At 37.9% G+C, this 15964-nt stretch overlaps 1 protein-coding gene across 1 annotated transcript in view; it reads right to left on the reverse strand.

Annotated features, from left to right (window-relative positions):
- Positions 1-12256, reverse strand: part of PRKACB (protein kinase cAMP-activated catalytic subunit beta) — a 126923-nt gene extending 114667 nt beyond the window's left edge. Inside the window, exon 1 of the mRNA XM_049616915.1 lies at positions 11959-12256. Coding sequence (XP_049472872.1) covers positions 11959-12004 — 46 coding nt within the window. The 5' untranslated portion in view covers positions 12005-12256. The remainder of the gene's footprint in view (positions 1-11958) is intronic.
- Positions 12257-15964: the final 3708 nt, after the last annotated feature.

The following is a 15964-nucleotide window of genomic DNA, read 5'->3' on the forward strand; positions in this document are numbered from 1 at the left end:
AAGTGTGAAGTGAATAAAATAAAAATTACAAAGAATGGGAGACAGTGTTGATCAGAGAAATATGGTAGAATTGTCAAATCATGTTGACAGCCTATCTGAGGCTACATTTATAGTGCCCTTCTATGTGGCTTTCTCTAGTATTGCTTAGCTCTTAGCTGAAAGCACTAAGAAAACAGACAGTTGAGTTTATCAGTTAGATTTTTGTCAGAAAGATGTGCTAAAAAGACAAAAGTGCAATGGATTTCAGGGACCATGTAATCGAAACTGGTTAAAAAGGAAAATGAAGTGAGACATGATGGACAAATGGACGAAAGATTCTGATGAAGAATAATAGTGAGAATATTTAAAGAGCAAAGAAAATTAGGGGACATTGTGATCAGAAAATGGCACGTGTACATTGGTGATTATTGAGCAATTAATAAATATGACAAGATTCTTGGTGAGACTGGCTATTTGAAATGAAGTGAACAGAAGGGGATAGAAGATAATGTGGTCAAGGAACTGAGATGCAATGGTAATGAATGGGTCATCCACATAGAATTTGAAGCCACCTAGGATAAATGCAGGGCTTAGAGTACAGAGAAAGATTGTGAGCCCCGTGCCAAAGTTTTTGATGAGTGAAGAAAAGTAAGTAAGAGATTGGTAAATGAAAGCTACAAGGATGGGAACATAATAGTACAGCTGACTAGTTTAGGCCTTGTCTTGGTCCTGTCCGGGCTGCTATAACAAAATACCATAGACTGGGTGGCTTATTAGCAAAAGAAATCTTTCTCACAGTTCTACAGACTGAAAGTTCAAGATTATGGTGCCAGCAAATTCAGCCCACTTCTTCAATGACAGCCATCTCCTTATGGCAACCTCACTTAGCAGAGGGGGCAAGGGAGCACTCTCCAAAAGGCCGCACTTTCTAATATTATCTCCATGGGGGTTAGGATTTCAACATATGAATTCTGAGGAAACACAAACAGACTATAGTAGGCCTCAAATGAGCAGGGATTTTCAAGAAGTTGGGAGCATAATAGTTTTTCCTAATCCAATGTCTTCCTACCTGAAGTCTGAGACCAATCTCTTCATACCAGTTAAAAGTGATATAATTTTGATATATGTCAAACTACTATATGCTGAGAAAAGAAGGAAAGAGGTACCCTCTTCTCAAGAAAATCAACTAACAGGCCCAAATAGTCAATACATTGAAGAGAAAGTACCTGTCAACTAAGGGGAGAGATGGGGAGTAAACACTTTTACAAGAAGCTCAAATTTTGTATTTTGTAACTGTCGATGATTTCAGTTTCCACTATGGGCTAGGAACTGTGCCAAATTTTAGGGATTAAAACACTAAACAAGATAGATACCGGCTCTGCCCTTAGAGATTACAGTGGGAGAAACAATGGAGAATCAATGCTACTGTAAGTGCTATAATCACAGATGTAAACATCCCCAAAAATGGACTCAAAGCCAGTTTCTATTTAAGTTGGTTATAGTATGATCTCAGGAATTCAACACTTAAACCTATATACACTCCTACGTTGTATTTTCAGCCTAGTATCAAATCTTAGGCACTGTGTATCACCCTACATTTTTCCATAAATATCTGTATGTATCTGTCTCCCAGCTTAAAACAGGAACCAAGTCTTATGTTTATTCACATATTTGCATTTATGGACTAGCACAGAATCTGATACACAGTAGGCACTCAGTAAATACTGATTGAGAATAACTAAAGGATTGAATGAATGACAAATAAATGACCTTTCTGTCTCTGTCATTCTATCAGATGAACTATGACTTACTTAGTAACTTCAAGACTACAGCCTAAAGAGGGATTCATATTCTTCCCCAATTTAATCTTTCATGGCTCCTACTCAGACAGGAAGCTCTTCTCCTTGGATTAGAGGGGCTAAATTATCAGCAGAATTAGCACCTACAAAAAAAGTTAAGTTATACCTGTACAAACATATTCTCTTAAGTTTGTAGCTTACGCACAATAGTTGGATGATGCCGTATGGTCATCTACTTAAGAATAAGTAATATAGAGGGGCACCTGGGTGACTCAATTGGTTAAGCCTCTGACTTTGGCTCAGGTCATGATCTCGCAGTTCATGGGTTCGAGCCCTGTGTCAGACTCTGTGCTGACATCTCAGAGCCTGGAGCCTGCTTCAGATCCTGTGTCTTCCTCTCTGCTCCTCCCCTGTTTGCACTCTGACTTTCTCGCTCTCAAAATAAATAAACATTAAACAAAAGAAATATTTAAAGAATAAGTAAGTAATATAGAAATTGAATACTCATTTTACTAAGTAGGACTCTTTTTTTTTAATTTATTTATTTTGACAGAGACAGAGACAGCAAGTGGGGGAGGGGCATGGAGAGGGGGAGGGAGAGAGAGAAAGAGAGAAAGAGAGAAAAGAGAGAGAGAGAGAGAGAGAGAGAGAGAATCTCAAGCAGGCTCCACACTGTCAGCCCAGAGCCCGATGTGGGGCTTGAACTCACGAACCTGCGAGATCATGACCTGAGCCAAAACCACGAGTTGGATACTTAACCTACTGAGCCACCCAGGCACCCCCTTTTACTAAGTAGGACTCTAAAGTGAGATCTCAAGAGCGTATCTTTAATTTTTTGAAGACAAAGTCCAGACGGAGAATACAGATTTGCCAAGGACTTAAAGGTTTAGATTCAACAGTTATTTTACAAGAAAAAAAATTCAGAAGTCATTGAAAAGTTAACTTTATATGAATAGTGGGCAATAGGGAATATAACCTTAAATCATGGACATAAAACCTGGGACTTTTCACCTTGTAATAGCAAGTCAGATAAGATACAACTTCTACACTGGATTTTCTAAGGCAGCTTTAAGGTCACATGTGCTGGTGCATCATTTATCATTGTGAATTGTCAGTGCATTTCTCTTTAAAAGAGTCCTAACTTTGATTCAAAAAAACCATCTGCATAGATACAGAGCATTACTGAATGTAATTTACATTACAACCAAAAAGTTAAAAAACAAAATTATCACCACAGGAAACATCCTATACTATACGTCCTAAAAAATTCTCATAATTATGTTTTCACTTATCTAAATCTGCCAAAAGACTACGAGCTACATAAAGGCAACTCTTTATCTCCCATCCCCAAGATATTTTTGAAAAATCAAATAAATGGGTGAATTATTATTTTTTTAAGTTTATTTATTTATTTTGAGAGAGAGAGAGAGTAAGTAGCAGAGGGGGAGAGAGAGAGGAGAGAGAATCCCAAGCAGGCTCTGCACTGTCAGCACAGACAGAGCCCGACGTGGGGCTCAAACCCACGAAGCGTGAGATCATGACCTGAGCCGAAATGAAGAGTCAGACTCTTAACCGACTGAGCCACCCAGTCGCTCCAATAAATGGATGAATTATAATACTAAAGTAAAAACTTAAGCTATGCATCCATATCAATTTAAGCAATTCGAGCTATCTCTCCTTATCAGGGAAAACAATTTATTATTTGCATTATAGTAATAAACCTCAGTATTAGTAAGAAAAAGGTTTATCTGTTAATATCAATGACTCTTTTAGAAGTTATAAGAAGCAGAAGGGGTTATAAGACCTATAAAAAGAGTAAAAAAAGCATTAAAATTTTCTACCAATTTTTAAGTTGCTAAAAATACTAGCTGAATTTATAAGCACAAGTGTTTTTTACCTTTAAACCTAAATGATTAAAAAGCAGTTAAAAAGACTTATTCTCTAAGCCTAGTTTCTCAAGGTTTTGCTGTATTTTATTTGCTCTACAACTAGCTTTTTTAAGTTTTGAGGAATATCTCATGAGTTCTTGTAATTCAAATTTAAGTGAAAAATCCTAGCTTTTCTGTCAATGCTACCTGATTTATACATTTTAATCATGTAGCCATAACCTTTTTAGTTTGAAGAGTTTGTTTTGTGTTTTTTTAGCTTATTCTCATACAATAAACCTTCTATTTTCTTACACCTATTAGCTGCCTCTGATCTTAACTTCCCCTGGTTCGACTACACACAAAACATCATAACTACACATAGTATGATAAGGGTTTTACATTAATAGTAGAATGCTCTGTGTTTTATTTCCACTCCTCTGATGACTAACATTTAAATGATCCCTTTACCTGCAGTAGAACATGAGAATATCTTCAACAATCAATACAGTGATTCATTAATGTTTCCTAGGTCAAAATTCATAGGTTGTCATTCTTAAAAGTACAGGTAAAAAATTTCCCTAAATACAGTACCTTATATGTGCTCACATTGAGGCTCATTTACCACTTCTCCACCCACATAATTTTCTCCACATAATTTTCTGAGAACATTCTATAATTCATTCCCAAGTGTTGGTACTTCTAAATGTACATTCTTTCCATAATAAATATATTGGAATCATTAGATTATAAAACTGGAAAAGACCACAGCCTCATTATCAAATCCTCTCTTCTCAATTTTACAGTATAGGTTGGAGACATTAAAACAAACACTTGTTCAAAGTGAAGTAATAGAAAGTATTAGAAAACAATCTAGATTTTTCTTATTCTAAGTTCATGTCCTTACCACTAAGTTATATCTCAATGTTATAATATTTATTTGAAAGCACTCCAGGGGAACAAAACTGGTATTTACTTAGTAAAACGTATGTTGCTACTGTATTTTACATGTTCTTTCCACTGTTCTACATGGTTCTACCAAACTCAGTAGCTTACAGGATGTACACTTTAACTGTAAAAGTAATATTTTATCTGATTTTAAATTATTTTGTTTCTTTTAAAGTTACACTGTTTTCATCAGTGCTTTAGGTTTTACTCTTTTCAAAACAAAAAAGCTACACTTTTAGTAGCTGTAGTTCTGAATTTCTAGGGATTATGTTAGATGTTTTAGTTCTTTTTTTTTTTTTTAATGTTTATTCATCTTGAGAGAGAGAGAGAGAGAACGAGCCTCAAACAGGCTCTACGCCCAGCATGAAGCCCTGCAAAGTGGGGCTTGATCCCATGACTCTGAGATCATGACCTGAGCTGAAATCAAGAGTCAGATGCCCAACCAACTGAGCCACCCCAGGCATCCCTCAGGTGTTTTAGTTCTATAATTTCTAAACAGCTGGCCTTTTTTAAGGGAGCAAAATGAGGATGTTATGTGGAACAGATCCTCTAACCATCCAAGGTCATTTCCCCACCATGACTGGGAGAATTAAATTAGACAATCCACATACAGAACAACCAATCAGGTATCACTTTTCTTAGAAATGCCATAGGCACCCTGAATTCAATATGCCCCTGAATTCAATACTCCCCAAATCTGCTCCTGGCCTTTTATTCACTTCCTGACTCTATTACTGGCATCACAACCCATCCAAACAAGCGAAAAACTTGGGCATTATTTCCAATTCCTCTTCTTCTTCATTCCCCAAGTACAGTTTGCTCATTTTCATTTTCCAAACTTCTCAAATTTCAGAGCTTTTCCTGCATCCCTACCTCCACCGCCTTGATTCAGACCCTCAAAGTCCCTCCCTTGCATGCAAGAGTCTTCTAATTGATCTTCCTGCCTTTACTCCACTTATTCCATAAAGTGACTCATCTTCACACTACCAACCAAAGTAATCTTGGTAAAACCCAAATCTGATCATGTCTCTCCCTTATTCTGAAGTCCACCACAGCTCCCTAATATCTATGGGATAAAATTCAAAATCGGAATTTCCATTACATGGCTCTGTCCATTTCTTCAGTCTCATCTTTCATTATATAGCTTCCCCTCTTTCCTACAACCAATTCTATCCTCTCAGTTAGTCACAATGGACAACTTACTTTCCTTTTCCTGTACATCCCATTTTGTTTCATTCCTCTGCATCTTTGTTCACTCTGTGTTCCTTCTACTCAGAGCACACTTCCTCCTGTTGAACACTTACCATTTTCGATGCTCAACTCAGAGCTCACCTCCTCCTTGAAGTCCTTTTAGAACCTCACCCTCCCCACACCAGTGGAAATGACCGTATTTTCTACTGGTTTCCCCACTGAATTTTTACATAAGTACTTATAACAGCTTTCACCCCATCAATGTGTTGACAAATATGTCTCTAATTTCTGGAATGTAGGCACTATGGAGCAGGTATAGTGTCATATTCAATCTTTACTCCCATAGATTTGCATAGAGTCCATCACATATTAGGAACTCAACTATGTGGAATGAATGAATGGACCAACAAAGAAAAGAACTATATAGGATACTCTTGAAGGAAGTTTTAAAATTAAAATACTCAAAATAATGTGGTACTGACCAGGGTATATTTACTTCCATAAATTCCACATTTTTCTACTTAACATACTTTTCTTTATTCAAAACTTAAGATTTATTCCCCTAAAAAAATCTGATCATATATCTGTACTAACATTATTATCACCTAGGTATACAGACAATCTTGTAAATTATACTAATTGTTTTATTTTATTAATTTAATGGAATACCAAAATGATTTATGGTCAACTCCTGACTCTCTGAAGAATTTTAATAAGTATCATGGCTTACCTAGGATCTTTTCATGGACTGCTTCTGCCACTCAACTGTGGCTTACTTTTCTAAGCTGGCTTTCAGGTCTTTAATTATCCTGTTGCTGGCAATGAAAAGCAACATTCTGTGTAGATCCTAAGTGGAGGTCACTGACCAGGAGAATGGGAAAAATGGTTTCTAAACATGAGATAATTTTATACATTAGATAATCTGTACAAAGTGAATCACAAAATCATGTATCTGGATCAGATAACAATGGATTTATTATTTAGACAGTGTTGCTGTTTGTTGGGACCTTTTGTTTTCTTTTTCAAAAATTTTTAACTCAAAGAAAACCATTCCCAAATACTTCTGCCAGTCTAGTAAATTGGCGCAAATACCTGCTACTGGTTTTCCCTTAAAAATACCTGATAACTAAAAACTTTAAAGACACGAGTATGATATGAGATCACTAAATTTCTCCTAATCAACATTTAAATCTACAAAAACTTACAATAAAAATATGTTCACTGAGAGTCAGTATTGAAAACTAAAACAAATTAATTCTAGTAGAACCCAATATGGAAATGAACTTTGTAGTGAACTTTATACATGACACACAAATCACTAAGCTACAGTAACGTTCACTAAGTTTATAAAGGCTTATTCAGGGGAAATGCTTTAGAAATAAGTTCCTTCTTAGGATGAGAAAAGATCAGTCCAGCATTCTGTTTATCAACACATACTTGTTGAGTATCTACCAGTTACCAAGATGATGGAAAGATGGGTTAGCGTTTTTATTACATGTAAAGACAGCTATGTTTTAAATTTGTGCTGTCCACTACACCAAACATTAATAGCCACATGTAAGTTAAAAATTCAGTTCCTCAGTCGCCCTGGTCACATTTCAAGTGCTCAAGAGCCACATACAGCTAGTGGCTACCACATTAGACAACACAGAAACATGTCCATCACAGCAGAAAGTCTGATTGGATGGTGTTCCTCTAAACCGTGGTAAAATGCAAATTTCTAAATACTTTTCAAAATGGCAATACAAGTTCAAATAGTAAGTTTTTGATTGGCTTTTTGTCAGGAAGGGAAAGTATATATTCACAAATGAGAAAAAATAATTAAATACAAATAGCAATAGTAATGAAGGGTTTAAGTATATAAATCAATTTATATGGCTTAATTTGAAATTATACCATATTAAATCTAAAGATTTTCAAAGTAACTTAATCTTTTGTCCTCGTTTTACAGATGAGGAAACTGAATTTAGAGAACAGTACCAGAAACAATAACTCTAAGAATTAAATATATACAAATAAAGTCACTACTGAAAACAACCAAAATTTCCTGTAACTGACAATAAACTGAAACAAAATAAAGTCTGAGCTATTCTGTGTGTTTGAGAATTAGCTTTTCCATTGGATACGCATAGGCTGTTCACACAGTGGTTAGGATTTTGGGTTTGGGGTTAGGCTGCCTAGGTTCAAATGTTGCTCCTTGGCTTCCTCGCTGTACAACCTTAGGCAAGTCATTTAGTCTCTCTGAGCCTCTATTTCCTCATATATAAAATGGAAAAATAACTAAACTACTTCACAGGCTTGGAAAGATTAAGTGAAATTATGCATGCAAAGTACACAGAGAACCAGGCTCATAGTAAGCCCTCCAAAAATGCTAGTTGTTATGAAACTTGCATTTTGGTTGAACCTAGTCTACTGGAGACTTTCTTTGATTAATTTCTATTCACCTTAAAGTTCCTAAGACAGATACTTGGGAAAACATTCAAAGATCATTATGTAAACACTAGGTTACAAGGTGGCTCTACCACTTGCAGTCACAGGAGAATCTGCCTCCAAGTCTCTATCAACACTTCACCCATTGGTCTCAACACCTTTGCCATGAGAGTGTAATACAAAGCCCCACAGGCAACCTGTGGGGTCTAATGGGTCTTAAAAAAGGAAATAAATGAAAAGAACTTTCCCATGATAAAACAGTGGCATCTGCTTTTTATGTTGGCAACTGTGGGTAAAGTAAGAGTGGGAGACTGGATAAGTAGAACCATTTTGAATGACAAGAGTTTAAAGCTTCTCAGAAAATTATATACTCATGTTTCTAAAATTTATGCTTCTGTGTATTAGCAGAAGTTTAAATAACTACATTCGAATTCTGAAACACATATTTTTGAGAGTATTTTTTTTTTTAAATACACAGTTAGGTATGTAATGGTAAAAGATGTTCTTTCAATAAGTTTTCAAGATATCTTAATACAATTTCTTAGTTCATGGCAATAGAACAACAGGTACCCAACTTAATGTTATCTCCAGAAAGTGTGGAAATGAGAATGGCATCTCCAAGTCCTACCCTGGAAAATGTTTTATTCCAAGAGTAGAGAGATTTCTTTCCTTTTTTTTTTTTTTTAAGTTTATTCATTTTTGAGAGACAGAGACAGAGTGCCAGTGGGGGAGGGGCAGAGAGAGAGGGAGACACAGAGTCTGAAGCAGGCTCCAGGCTCTGAGCTGTCAGCACAGGGCCTGACACGGGGCTGGAACCCACAAACTGTGAGATCTGAGCCCAAGTCGGACGCTTAACTGACTGAGCCACCCAGGTGCCCTCCTGGAATAGAGAGATTTCAGTAGAATACAACAGAAGCACCAAATGGTCAAAGCTTCATTCCTCTGGAATCTTTTTATAATGAAACTCCAGAATCATCTCTATGAGGCATGGTCCTGATCAAACCCCAAATAATAATCAACGTTATACATTTTAATCATCATTTCAAATCAAACATTTTCCTGTTGGTCATTTTCAGAGTTCTAATCTTACTTTCCATAATGTTAGCAGTTATCCTAATTTACTTTTCAGTTAACTTCAATAAGTACATTTTCTTTCTCACACTACACTGTAAATTTCTTGAGGTTTTACCTACCGAGTCTCCAAACAGAACTAATATACTTGATAGGCATTTTCAAAATGTATGTATTAATTGATTATTTAGTGATGCAGAATGGAATCAGAGCACCAGATTCTATTCCTTACTCTGCTATCAGTAATAATATGATCTCACCTTCAGCTTCTTCAGAGGTCAGGCTCTTTGACTTTGAAATGGAATGATTATACAGGCTGATCTCTAAGATCGCTTATATTTCTGAAAGTTTATGCTCTTACTACCAGCTAAAGTTTAAATAACTACATTCAAATTTTGAAAGGTATATATTGTCAAGAATAATTTTAAAAAATAAACAGAAGAGGGGCACCTGGGTGGCTCAATCGGTTAAGCCTCCAACTTCAACTAAGGTCATGATCTCATGGTTAGTGAGTTAGAGCCCCACATCAGGCTCTGCGTTGTGTGGAACCTGCCTAGGATTCTCTCTCTCTCTCTCTCTCTCTCTGTCTCTCTCACTCTCGCTCTTTGCCCCTACCCCACTTGCACGTGCACGCTCTCTCTCTCTCTCTCTCTCAAAATAAATAAATAAACGTAAAAAAATTAAAAAAATAAAAGTAAACAGAAGTTAGGTCTGTAATGGTAAAAGCTGTTCTTTCATTAAGTTTTAAGAGATATCAATAAACTTTATTAACTATAGAACAGCAGCAACACACATCTGATAACATTGCTCCAAATGAAATTACAAAGTGATCAACACGTGACATTTCAATAATTGTCCCGATGAGACATCATTTGCTATTTTCTTTTATCACTTTACAACATTTATGCAAACTACTATAATGACCTTCAGTTGCCATAAATAAACTTGCATAAAAAGCTGGCTAACATACTTACTAAATAGACTGTCACTAATAGTTAAAGCTCAGGAAAGAATTTATTCGTAGGAATAATTTAAATACATATTTAAAGTTTATTCTGTTTTCTGTAAATATTCTGAGATTATCCCATAGTTATGAGGTTCAAATTAGTACTGTCTAAGGGAGAATTAGTTTGGTAACTTAATAATGGAAATATACAGATCAGAGAAGAGTCTACTATCATTCTTTTTACAATGTAAAAACATAAACATTGTACAGGCCAGTATTTGCTAATGAAAATCACTGATATGATTCAATTATCAAGCATACTTTTTTGTAACACAATTAGTACATTTTACCTTAAAAGGCAAAATGATAACTCATCAGACACAAAAAATTCTTTACACTTTTCACATTCCTATACTTTCTGTACAGTTACTACATTTTTGCAGTTGAAAAAGAAAAGATAACAAAGTTCTACCTCTATATTGGCTTTTAAAAATTTCCCTATCACATACTAAAGTATGGTCATTGATAATTTGTATGATAGTATCTCAAACTTTTCTGGGGCTCCTGAAAATTAAAACCTTACTGGTGAAACATAAACCATATAATCTGATCTCATTATTCACATTAAACAAAACGAATGACTAAATCTTTCCAAATTGATTCTGCTTTGTTGATATAGAAAAAAAAAAAAAAAAAGCTATTTCCTTCATGCCAAATTACAAAATTAACCTAAAACAGGTTACAAACATAGAAACATTAAAAGACACTATTTACACAAACGGAAATAAATGATTTGGCATTCCCTCAAGTGCTGAGATGTCATTTACTCCTTGTGATAAAACAAATACCATTTGTTATCTGATCATTCTGAATTATAAAGTCTGAGAGGAACCGGACAAAGACACACCAGTTTTTCTTTCACAGCTATCCTGATTTTATTTATTTATTTATTTGTTTAACTATAAAGAAATTCAATTTGCATGACTTTTTATTATTTGGTGTAAAATGTAGGGTGCCTGCACTTTCAGCTTTCAGAAGAAATTCACCATATTCTGTAAGCACTTTAAGTGAGTGACCTTTAAGTTTACAGACACCATAGGAGAGTCTTGAATGTCTCAAGAAAAGGCAAACCTGCCTTGCTTTTTTCAAGGAGAAAGTTGCACTTTAGTCTTGTTATATCTTCCATTCCTAATCTGAAGAGACGGAAGGGTCTCTAAAACACAGCCGCTTGCTCAGAATTAACCTTACCTGCGGAAAGCCAGACTAGTAGCCCCTTACCTCGTGATAGGTTGGGCTGGCCCCAAGTGATGGAGGGAAAAGAGCCAACTCTGCCCACAGCACTACCTGTGGCTCCCAAAGAGGTGGTCGTGGGTAGGGGAAGCAAGGGCTTGGATGGTTCTATGGACTTCTTATCCGGACCATATTTGGGGAATTGTTCTAGCGAGTGCGTCCCCCTCGCTCTATAGAGAAAGGGAATTTCGGGGACCACTCTTCTCCCTCGATCTCTCCATCCGGCCCTCCGTGCTGGGCCCTCACGCCGGAGCTGGGGCGGGGGGGAGGGGGGGATGGAGGAGGAAGGCAGCTGGTCCCCAGGGCCCCCTCGAGCAGCTCCCGGCGGCCGCTGCGAGGCCTGGACCATGCCCGCGGCCTCGGGGCTCCGACCCGGAGGGGCGATCGGTGCCCCGCGCCGGCCCGCCCGGTAGGTACCCAGACCCGGCCCTTGACTCACCGCTCTCCACCTCGCTGCCTTTCTTGGCGGTCGCTGCGTTCCCCATGACTGGGGCGATGGAAAGAAGGGGTCAGGGACGGGAGGGGGGCCGGGGCCGTCCCCGCCGCTCCACAGGCTCAGGCAAGTCCCGCTTCTGCACCGGTCAAAGCGGTGGGTGCTCCTGGCGCTGGCGCCCCGAGTCCGGACGAGCAGCCTGGGCCAGTTCGGAGGGCAGGGCTTCAGCGAACTCCCCAGCCCCGGGGGCTACAGCTGTAGCTGCGGCGGCGGCAGCGGGCGGACACTCCCCTTTCCCCCGCCCCGCCCCCCTCGCTCGCCCCCCTCGCCGGCCGCGGTCTTTCTCCGCGGGCGGGCGCGCGCGCCGGAAGTGACGTGTCGCCCTGGACGAGGGCGGTGGGGTGAGGGGGCCTGACTCGGGGGCGGCGGTGCAGGCTAACCCAGACAGGCGACTCTGCGGCCCCCTGAACTGCGTGTTGTGGCCCGGGGTTGGGTCGGATGCTCATCCCAGAGATACGGGAGGCGGCGTGGGAACCGTTAGCTTCGAGGAACCCGTCGTCTCGCAGCCCTGGAGCGGGGCCTCGGGAGGCCGCAAGGGGGCTCGGGTTGCTTTCTTTGTGCCCCGCAATCCCGCGGCTGCTCGCTCGAAGGTCGGCTTCTCCCCGCAGGCCCGGGCAACCGCACGTGCGTGTAGGAGAGCCCAAGCGAGGGGAACCCCCTAGTTCTTGCCTCTGGCGAGTGCGGACTGGCCAGCCTCAGCCGCGGAAACAACCTGGTCCCTAATGTCGACCGTGGCTCGGAACCTCCCTTTACTCCGAAGATTCAAGGTATTCGCTGAGCCCACCACGTTGTCCTCCCGGTTCTCAGGCATCAGTCGCAAGCCCCGTGATGTTTCCAGTGCGGTTTTCATTCGCCATGATTTTGTGGGGTCACTCTCAAGGTTTTATCAGACGTCTCCCAGGTGGCGATAAGGAAAATACCATTTCTGCACAGTGTGTTGATGCGAGACATTGGATTGAGCGGCTTTCTGTGTTGATGTCAGAATAAATGCGTTCACAATTGATAATTGCGTTTTATTAATATACATTATAGAGCACTTGATTTTTCATATAGCTTTACTTACAGGTATGTGGCACTGTAATATTTTTTGTTACCGTTCCTTTTAACTTTGCGAGCATTTGTGCCAAACTTAATGCAGAAAGACTTAAGTTCCTGAGGGCGAGACCACATAAACGTATTTGGTGTCCTCAAGGCACCAGGCACAGTAAGGTTTAATGGATACCAGGTGACTTTAAAGTAAGCCAAGGAAATTTTTCAGATTTTTTAAAAAAATATTTTTCATTACTGACAAAAACAGAGTGCTAAGAAGGCCCTCAGTAAACTCTTAGCAACCATTTATTACCAATTACGTTAAATTAATTTAACAAACATTTATATTATGTGTACCGTATTCCAAGTACTGTACAAATAGTAACTCGTTGATCCTCAAAACCCTGGGAGATAAGGTAGCTTTACTGTCATTATTTAACGTGGGGGCAGGTAAAACTGAGGGACAAAGAAGTTAAGCAACTTACCCTATGTTACACAGCTATCATCTGGTGGAAGCAGGATTTAAACCTATGTGGATGGTCTCCAAAGTCACCATTTGTCTATAACATTGATCAGAAACCTGTGGATGTTGTGGTAAATTGCTGTCTCACCATTTGAAATCCTTGACTTGAGCTACAAGAGATACAGTTTACTTTTTTGGGAATTTCATTATACTATAGTCCCCCCCCTTATCCACAGTTTTACTTTCCATGGTTTCAGTTACCCATGGTCAGGAAGCAGATGATTCTCCTGATGTATCAGCAGAAGGTCAATAGTAGCCTAATCAAGTCATAGTATTTACGTCGTTCACCTTATTTCATCTCATCATGGAAGGCATTTTATCATCTTACATCATCACAAGGAGGGTGAGTACAGAACAAAAAGATTAGATAAAGACCACATTCACATAACTTTATTGCAATATATTGTTACAATTATTCTATCTTATTAGTTATTGTCAATCTATTATTGTACCTAATTTATAAATTAAACTATAACATATGTATGGATGCAGAGGAAAACTGTATCCACAGGGTTTGATACTATCCATGGTTTTAGGCATCTACTGGGATTCTTGGAACATATCCCCCATGGATAAGTGGGGGAGGGGGGTGGGGAACTACTGTATTGTTTCGAGGGTTCCCATGAAATCCAAGTATTATGAAAATAACAGAGAAAAAAGGGTTTGGACTAGATGTAAGGTTTTGTGTCAGCATGTAACAATGTTGCAACAATGTCACATCTTTCCAATCACATTTAGTTTTGTGTTGTAGATATGACATTTGCCCTACATACATGGAAAATTCAATAAATAGCATTAAGCCACATATAGACCAAATTAAAGACAACATTTTGATATACTTTATTTTGGGAGGGACTCTATCTAGAATCCTGGAATATTCATACTGTCCTCATTGTTTAAAATGTGTGCCTTTTTAGAGACCAGCTTTAATAATAAAAGAGTAGTTATAAACATAATTTGTTCCATTCCTTAACATGATTTTGAGTTCTAGGTCTCTAATAAGAGGGCAGCCATCTGTGTTGCAAATCATTAATTTTCAAAGGAGACAGTTGACAACTGTTACAGAGTTAGATACATCATAACTACATTCTGGAAAATTAATAAGCAAAATATTCAGCTTTACGAAATTTCTCCCTTATGCAATTTAACTTTATCACTGGTTAAGAAAATAAATGAATTACTAATAAAGAAAAAAATGATCAACAATTAGAAATATCTTGTGATTTTTCTTTCTTCCTTTTACTATTATTTGTTTCTTATATTAGCTTACATGTTTCTCTGATTCAAGGAAGATTATACTTTAAGAGTATAGTTTCATAGTTTTCAATTAGTTGACATTCACAATCATTTAATTATAATTATATACAAGCTGGTTGTTTATTATTAGAGAAGAAATCTCTATAGGTGACCATCATTTATAGCACATAGAAAACTATGTTTCACGAAGTTTTTTTATATACTAGAAGAGGCAGAAATTTCATTAACTGTTCAGTTATTCTTGAATGATTAGCGTTAACTAACATGAGACAATTGCTATCCTTTGCCACTGATGACTTTCCTATAACCTAGACAAGTACAAATATAGAACTAAATCTTATTTCCCTAGGAAAGCAGACACAGTAAGAAGGGAATCCTATAGAGAAAAGACTTTAAATCCTTTTCCATATAATATTTTACCGAAGAATCTGCAGCACTATGTAGCAGAGAAAATTGTATTTTGCTTTGGAAATAATTAGTTCTACATTTTCTAATACTTTATAAAAACATTTCACATGCCATTTTTTTCAAATCTGACCCTCACAACACACCTACGTAAGCTAGAAAGACTAGCCCCATTTTACGAATGAGTAAAATGAAAGTTCAAAGAAGTAAAGTAACTTGGCCAAGATCATTCAAATGGTTCAGAGCACTAGATTTTATGCCATTTTGTGCAAGACAAATGTAATCTCAATCCTCATTAGATTAGGTTTTATTACCCCCATTTTACCAATGAGAAGAATAATGCCTAGGACCTAAGAACCTTGGCCCTTTTCTTCCTAGAGTTCTCTCTTCACTCAAGAGTGGAAAAGTGGAGAAGAATTAGTAAATTATTATTGCTATTTACTTTGTAGTTTTTATTATTATCAACTTGATTTCCAAGACTTTTTAAAACAAAACACCCTCAAAAGTAATGTATGTCAGAAATGTTTTTCTTTTACAATCACCAGGACAGATAAGCTGAAGTTGATAATTATTGGAGAAGATGACCAGGTCATTTATTTTTATATTGCGCTTTACATAAAATAAGTGCAAGTAAAAATTTATTAAACCATCATGGGATTGATTATTTTGAATGATAACCAGTAGTCCACAGAGTCTGATATTTCATTGTTACACAGTATTGTGTGTCCTAAACCAAAT

Source organism: Panthera uncia (assembly GCF_023721935.1).
Source record: "Panthera uncia isolate 11264 chromosome C1 unlocalized genomic scaffold, Puncia_PCG_1.0 HiC_scaffold_4, whole genome shotgun sequence".
NCBI classification, from domain to species: Eukaryota; Metazoa; Chordata; class Mammalia; order Carnivora; family Felidae; genus Panthera; species Panthera uncia.